The sequence below is a fragment of the Lates calcarifer genome, linkage group LG2, assembly GCF_001640805.2.
Source record: "Lates calcarifer isolate ASB-BC8 linkage group LG2, TLL_Latcal_v3, whole genome shotgun sequence".
NCBI lineage: Eukaryota > Metazoa > Chordata > Actinopteri > Centropomidae > Lates > Lates calcarifer.
This window is the reverse complement of record NC_066834.1, coordinates 8,123,885-8,132,319: the sequence shown is the minus strand read 5'-3', so window position 1 is coordinate 8,132,319 and position 8,435 is coordinate 8,123,885. Positions and strand designations below refer to the sequence as shown.

General features: G+C 41.0%; 1 protein-coding gene across 3 annotated transcripts in view; it reads right to left on the bottom strand.

The window, feature by feature from the left end:
- Positions 1-428: 428 nt before the first annotated feature.
- Positions 429-8,435, bottom strand: part of uacab (uveal autoantigen with coiled-coil domains and ankyrin repeats b) — a 47,161-nt gene continuing 39,154 nt past the window's right edge. For all 3 annotated transcript variants that reach the window (XM_018683527.2, XM_018683529.2, XM_018683528.2), the window contains 4 exons: positions 5,414-8,119; positions 5,009-5,161; positions 4,381-4,446; positions 429-3,338 (listed from right to left, as the gene is read on the bottom strand). In XM_018683527.2, coding sequence (XP_018539043.1) covers positions 3,267-3,338; positions 4,381-4,446; positions 5,009-5,161; positions 5,414-8,119 — 2,997 coding nt within the window. In that variant the 3' untranslated portion in view covers positions 429-3,266. The remainder of the gene's footprint in view (positions 3,339-4,380; positions 4,447-5,008; positions 5,162-5,413; positions 8,120-8,435) is intronic.

Sequence of the window (8,435 nt, the reverse complement as noted above, 5' to 3'; positions counted from 1 at the left end):
CACTTAATTTAAACAATATTATTTTAGTGAAACTAAAAGTGCTACAAGTACTACAAGTGCTTGACTCATTCCTTGTACATTAGGGCTGATACACTTCTGCATGACATCAACTGATGCTGCCTAGGGCTCCACAGTCTCTAGTCAGCATCTCAAACACTGCTTTAACTAGCTTTTTTTGTACACAGAATATCTCCTTGATGGATTTGGTGCCAAAATATCTCCATCAAGGAGATATTTAACAGCTGATGGTAAAAGAGGAAAGGCCAAGAGGATTCATCCCTCGGGGACTATGAATGTGTGCATGACATTTCATGGTGATTCACTGTATAGTTGTTGAGATATTTCAGCCTGGACCACAACACGAGTGTGGCTAAATATTGCATAAGGCTCTTTGCTGTAGTGATGACAAAATACACTGAGCAAAAACGTAGTTTTCTATGTTAGGCACTTTTATTGATTTTGTATTATTGACTCACAAACACATATATTATTGCCAAAGAAAACAGCCAATTTAAACAGACTGGTGTAAAGTATGTGTTTTTAGAGATTTAACTGGATTTGATTTGTTGTCTATGTTAACAGTAGAGAGAGGACAGTAAGAAATTAGTGTTAATCCCTAACATCTGCATAACAAATCGCAAGAGGTACGGTTTTCATTAACTATCTGTTGGTGTAAACAGAGTTTTTGGGCAAAGTATAAAAACAGAGCAAGAACTTTTACTTGGTAACGTGTGTTAGCTGAAAGGCAAAGACAGTGCTTCAAATAACTATGTGTTAGGAGGTTGTCTATCCACATAAAGAAAGAGATCTGTTCTATTCCTATCGTCCTACAGTAAATGTTACCCTGAACGTGTTTTGTGCCGTTCTACTTCCAGACCTGCTGAATATCAGAATTGTCACACTGTAGTACAGTAAGTTAAGTAGTACAAAGCTATGAAAAATATATCAGTGTAAAGGCACAAGAGACTCGCTCAACAATCACAACACCACTACACTACACCATCATCAGTCACAAAGAGCTGGCTCAGGGGTACACAACCTTTGCTCCAGGAAAGCTGCAAAGTCCACTGCTGCATAAATTAGGATTTTATATTAAGTAAAGCTTCAGCAGAGACATTTACTGCCATTAAAAATAGAGTTTGGTTTAAATGTAGCAATGCAAAGCGACAGATATCAGCAATTAAGCTCTGTCAGTTTAGTTTTACATTCACATATCATATTCTATCAACTATGTTTTAGATGTATAATTAATTTCCCTAGTGTTGAGTTAAGCATTGCAGATATTACAGCTTCCAAAAACAACAACTGCCTACCCCTGGGCCGCACTGATTAATACAATTTCTATCAACTTGGCCTGCCAAGTCTCACCACTAGAGGACACTCTGGTTTCAACAAAAGGACAACGTGCCACTGCAAACAGTAGGACACAGCAAGAGATCTCCACGACTCAAATCCAGCATAACCGATGCACACTCATGTTGTCAGACTGTGTGAGAGACATTAACTGAGAGCTCTCCCAAATCTGCCACAAACTGTCAACCATCTACCAAACTGGCAAGTAGTTTTAAGATTTGGATGAACTTCAGGTCTTTGGTATTTGGGTTATTCTGAAAAACATGCTAGTTGGGACCTCCAGAGGATGACAACTGTGCCACAAAACAAGAACGGTCTCACTCAAACATCTCAAGAAAGTAGCTGAAATGTTGCAACTGGCATGAACAAGGTTAAAGGATAGGTTCACATTTTTTCAACTCTGTGTTAATAGTATACTCACAAGCACATATGTACAGAATATTGAATGAGATATGGTTTACTGTAATCATTCCTCCTGCCCGCACAGGCAGAGAAGAGATTCCTTTCTTATGCTGTTCCAATGTAAAAGATGGAAAATCTAGTCAAAAATTAACTCCTAGTTAGTATCTTACTTAGTTTAAGCATCTTCTGAAGTTACACTTCTTTTAGAAAAACATTTACTCTTTTTGTTAATGTGCAAGGATACACCGACAGGGAGAGCAAAGAGGAAATTTTAGACTAAAATGAGCCTTCTTCACAATAAAAATACAGATGCCACTGCCTAACATAAACTTAATTCTTTTGGAGCAGATCAGAGAATAATGATGTTTTATTCCCCCTCTTCAAAGTATTGTAACTTTTCTACTTACTTTCTAGTTTACATTCCTTTGTCAAAAAGGATAAGAAGTTACTGCAAGGTGTTGTTAACCTCAACTAAAAAAAAAAAAGCATATGACATTATCAAGGACTCTACACATGTTCTTTCAGATAATGCCAGAGGAAATGCGTTTACCTTGTGTATAGACTGATAAATCTACCTTTTAATTCACACACATTTTGACATATCTTTTTGATGTTAGGTACTTGGCTAGATGTGGACTGGCCACTGTCATTAATCAACCCTCTCTAATACTGTACTGAATTCTTCGCAGGAGGGTGTCTCTTCACTGCCAGTATGGACAGAAGGAACAACAATAGCATCAAATAACTCATTCAGTGTACATACTGTACAGGCATGTGCTTATTGTATTAAAAAAGTGAACCTAGTCTTACAATTCTAGCAAAAACTGCTGTTAAATATGACAACACTGAGTATGAGAGCTGACTGTCAGGTGGGAATGTGAAAAGTGGTCTTTGTGTTCATGTCTGTTTTACATTTCAGCTGAGCATTTCAAGTAATCTATGATAAGGACACACTTTTCAAATAACTTCCAAATTACTGAATACAATGGGTAAATTCACCAAAACAAAACAAAAAAAATGCAGAGATTTGCTTTGTTGTTAATAAAACTTTGACAGAAATGTATGGAATTGTTTTTTCACAAACTACCTGCAAAAACATTTCTGCACAGTCAGTAGAAGATTTCAAAAATGATTTCACTGGTTAGTTTGATACAGGACATTGGCTTGAGGTGATACACTAGCAATTTAAGTAAACAGAGTTTTCATTCGCTGTGTTTCTATTGAAGCAGAAGTATCACATTTATACCAATAAAACCTACAGTTTTTCACCCACACCCACAACACGCTTGGGCTGTTTGGGCACCAAAGTATAGCCACAATACCAGAAAATGGATTTCAGAAAAGCATATTTGGAGACAATTTGCTGAAAGACAAACACTCAAACACACACTGAGCACCCACAGGGGCCACAGCTGGGACACTTTGCAGCAGGGGTGGGGTTGGGGGGAATTGTGTGTAAAAATTGTGAATCTGAGTCAGCAGGTAGCATTGTGTTTTGTTGGAGGAAGCTTTTAACACACAAACTCCTGTCTCATGCGGATGATTTGTAGTAGGGCGGCCTGGACGTCTTCATCCATGTGGCCCTGTGAGACAAACAATGGACGTCTGTTAATCAGATTTATCACAGTTACTCACAAAACATCAGTCTGTGCTTCAGCTCCTGACAGCTACTGTAAACTTACACCTACATATTTTTACATTATTTGGACTGAGAGCATATTGTACTACCAGCTTTGCCTTTTGATTAATGAATTTGCAGCCTGCTCCCACGGGATTTTCAAAGCATTAGTTTCCCTGATCCAACTGTTCTGGCTGCCTCAAATAATCAGCATGCTTTCACCCAGCATTTACAACACACTTCAACGTAGTGGAAAAATATGAATTCATCCTTGCTCACGGATGGTGATTAAGTGCTGAAAGTTTTGGTTAATCTTGTGGCCTGATGAGTAAACAGACATGATTTCATTAACATCTTCTTGTTTCCCTCAGATTATTCTACATTTGCAGTGGTGTGACCATTTTTTTGTTTTAATATGCATCACCAGTGTGTCACACAACAATAAAGTGATCTGTTTCGCCTCTCAGTAATGTTGATTCCAGGCCAACCACAGTTTTGAGCTCCTGTTTGCACCTCTACACTAACTTGGACTTAACCATATTTCTCCCAATGATGTTGTCATGATGACAGAAATTCTGACTAACTAATAACATTTGTGAAGAGAGGTTTTTAAGTTTTTGTTGCTGGGAATGGCCAAAGACTGACACAGTACACGTTAAATGAATAAATCGTTAAATGATAAATGCTCAATTCAAATGCTTAATGATGAAGACCAAACACAGCTGGGTTCAACAAAACTCTTCTTTTATGGCATAATGAATCTGCCTTTTATGTAGTTAAATGTGTTTTGATGAAATCATTCTTCTCCTCTCCAAAACAAGTTACATTAAAGAGCACTTTTATCAGTTCAATTATTCTTTCTAACTCTGTTGCTGTTGTTCATAACCTACTTCTATAAACAGTCTGAACAACACAGCCCAAATGAGTGAGACAAACTTTTTCAGTGGTCAATGTGCATTGACCTGAGACATCTTTCAGCTTAATAGAGATAAATACAAGGAGCTTACCTGTGCTGCACTGAGAAGATGAGTTCGATAAATTGAAACCACCTCTCTGTGTTGCCTCTCAGCATCCTTATCGAGCAGAAGGAGGGGAAGGAGAGAGACATGAAGACGTCAGGGTTATAGTTTCAGTGTCTTCACCAGCTTGTAAATACCGATGCCGTTCGGTCACTGAATTATAGCATTATTAGAAATCTTCCAGCTACAACTAAACGTTATGATCAGAACAGAACCCAGTTTCTTCCTTAGTTATAGGTTAAATGAAAGGAGCAGAACATTTCTAGAAATGGAACAATCAATATTAGGAATCAGTCACTTTATGTTGTATTTGTATGTTATGCTATTTGTATGTTTGTATGGTATGCTAATGTAACACAAGTTGCACTGCAGTGCACTCTTTGACTAGTGAGTGGAGATTCAGGATTATGAGATTAAAATGTTACTGTATCAGTTTGCCAAGAAAATGTTTATTATCATTATGTAAAATGCGTAAAAATTAAGAACTTATCATTGGCTCAGTTTTCAGAAAGACAGTAAATGCACAATAAATTTGACTGAATGTAAAGCAGAATATGAATGTGTTTATGTACTCTTCTGTAATGCATATTTCAATATATATTGTGTGTCCACTCACAGCCAGCTGCTGCTGCAGGCTCTTGATCTGGGCTTGGAGTGTGTCGATGTGCTGCGTCTGTCTCTTATTGGGTGCGTTGCTCGTATATGCCAGCTGGGACAGACCGTTCAGTGCTTGCTTCAATCGCTCAACGTCTGTTAGCAGCTCTGTGATCTGTCACACACACACACACAAATATTTATGTTAATATTATGTTAATACATTTTTCAAAAGACTCTAGTCCCTAGATAGAAACAGAAACAAATATTTGAAAAATCTGATTTTCTTCATTTAGAGTCAAAATATACAGAAATACTTTTCAATAGTGGATTATTATATTTTTAACCTATAGCAATTACATTTAGCTACATCAAAACACACTGACTGAGCGCTGCAATGTCTGTTAAAATGTCATTTTTTTGCTACCTTCTTGTCTTTAGCTTCAGTCTGCTGAGCCGATGTTTGAATCCTCCTCTGAAGATCACAGATGGTGCTGAGCGACTCATCGTATCTCTCCTTCAACTCCCTAATTTCTCTTTCAATGGCATGTCCTTTCTCCTGGACAGCCTCCATCTCTGCCCTGGCCTTGCTCTCACCCTCCCTTGCTCGTGTAGCTTCCTGATGGGCTTCTTCACACTCGTCAGCTAAGCTCAGCAGCTTGTTGCTCAGGTTGGAGACCTCCTCCTCCATCTGCTGCTTCTCCTTCGTCAGCTGGTTCATTTGGTCTTCCTTGTAGCGAATTTCCTCGAGAGCCTGTGTGGCTTGAAGGAGCTCAGACTGTAGGGCAGACACATCTTCAGCCCTCTGGGCATTGTTCTCCTCCTCTTCGCGGAGAGCCATTTGAAGCTTAGTGACTTCAGCCTCGAGGGCTTCTTTAGCCTTGATGTGTTGTTGCAGCAGAGAAGCCTGATCCTCGCGGTGTTCCTGCAGCTGTTTCTGTAAGGCACAGACCTTCTGGGCCTCCTCCTGCTGAGCCTCTCTTGCTTTCTTGCAGTCGGCCTGGGTTTGCTGCATGGCGTCGTGGAGGGCTTTAAGCTCCGTGTCATATGTTGCTATTCGAGTCAGCTCTGATTTCAGACGTTCCTGGAGATTCTGGATCTGAGTGTTCCAGAGGGTGTTCTGCTCATGAAGATCAGCATTCTGAAGTGTAACCTCCTTGTGCTGCTGCTCTAAGTTGACCAACTTCTGAGTCAGTTCCTCAAATTTACCCATGAACTCTTCCTCCACTTCCTTGTGCTTTTCACTGGCAACTAGAGCAGTGTCTAGCCTTTGTTGAACAGCTTCAATCTCAAGTTTCAGTTTCTCTTTCTCCTGTTTGTCGCTCTCTCCAGCCGACCTTTCTTTGTTATACTTCTCTTCCATTTCCAACAGCTTAACTGTCATCTCCTTCACCTGGGAACTGTAAGAGTGTTCTTTCTCCTCAGCTGCTGTCAGTGGGATAAATTTAGACTGAATAGCCTCCTGTATGGTATCAAGTTCTTTCTTCTGGGCCTCCAATTCTTGAGTAAGCTTTACAGTTTCCTCCTGGGCCAACACATACTTTGCTGACACTTCTTTTGCTCTATTCTCCGCCTCAACCACAGCAGCATTCAGTCTGTCTGTAATTGCTTTGTGGTCCTCTATCCGTACATAGTCTTTTCTCTTCTCCAACAGAACTTTTTCCAACTCTTGTTTCAACTTATCATTTTCTTCTTTCACATTCTTCAATTCTTCCCCACTTTCTTTTCCCTTGGTCTCCAACTTCAACATCTCGGCTTTAACACTTTCTAAGGTGGAGCTTAACTCCACCATCACTTGCTCGTGCTGCTGCCTGGGAACATACTCTCCCTCCAGGCTCTGTTTCAGAGTCTGGCTCTGCGTGGTCAGCTGCACACACTCTTTGTCTCTGTCTTCACATCTCTTCTGCAACAGCTCTAGTTTCTTCATCAGATCGACATTCTGAGACCTCAGATCTTCCATTTCACTCTGGTGTCTCTCGCTGGCACTTTGCAGACTCCTGATATTCTCCTGCAGCGTGGCCCTCTCCGTTTGAAGCTGCTGAACTTGGCCCTCTGCTTTTCCATAACGTTCACTGGCTTCCACCAGTTTGTCCTCCAGCTCCTCCAAAGCGGTTACCATGCTCCTTCGAGCTTCCTCATGGTTCTTTATGGGTATAAAGTCAATCTCAATCCTGCTGTTGAGCTCATCCAGCTGATCTCGTAGTATATCTCTTTCCTCCTCACTCTCCTCAACCTCCTGAATTAGAGCCTGGCTTTTGGCAGTTACATCCACTAGTTTCCTTTTCAGTGAGGCATTCTGCTCTTCAAGAGCCTGCCGTATCCTCTGTTGCTCCTCAGCAGATGATCCTCCCTGGGATGATGGACAGTCCAGTTTCCGATGGAGGTCTGCCACCTCTTCCAGCACACGATCGTAATCTTCCCTCAGCTCAGCGAGCTGTCGTTCCTTCTCATCAACTGCATTGGTCAGCAGGTTTTTCATGTTGTCAAATTTCTCAGCAGGTACCATGTTACCATGTTTAGTCTGGGTCTCCTTCAATTGGGTTTCCATTTCTAAAAGAGTTTCTGCAAGCTCATCACGTTCTGCAGTCAGAGCTCCCATGTCTTGGTTCAGCCTTTCTGCCTCAGCTGCTAGCTGGCTTTCACTTGACTTGTATTCCTCCAGGGCCTTCTCGCTCTGTTTGAGGCGGTTACGAACACGACCCACTTCAGCTGAAGCACCTTCATACTTGGCCTTCATATCCTGAAGCTGGGCACGCAGTTCCTCTGTCGTCTGGCCTCCTAAGTGTTCCTTCACTGCGACTACATGGGCTTGCAGCTGTTTGACTTTACACTCAGAGTCCAGCATCCTCTTCTGGACATCTCCCAAGGCATCCTCGAGTTCTTGCACCTGCTGGTCAGCCTGTCTCTGGATGGTGTCTCTGCTCTGAACCAGTTCTTGGCACTCTCTGTTTTTTCGGTTCAGGGCAGACTGAAGCCGTGCCGTCTCTTCTTCTGCTGCCTGTTGTCTTTTCTTAACTGCCTCAAGTTCATGTCGGAGTGCATCCAGTTCACCAGAGAGGTCCCAGCCTACAGCTGGCTGACTCTTCTCAGGAGGTCTGGACAGTGAACGTGACATGGCAGGATTCTGGATCATCTACAGAGAAAGAGGAAAAACATATTGGTACCAAATACAGACCAAATATGACAAAACCATTATTTGTCATCTTTATGGAAAACTAGCTACTTCACTCAAAAATACATGGTAGTATTGCTTTATCTGTCGCCTCAGCTTTTCTTTCCCCTTATTTGTCAATACAGACTTAGTTTTTAGAGAAGACTGAGTGAATGAGTCATAATATTCTTCAGAAATATTATTCAGCCATCAAGATCTAAAATTTAAAAACAGCTGACACAGACTGCTTAGATATAAACTATTAACACTGTATTTTAGACATTTGTAAATCATGAGA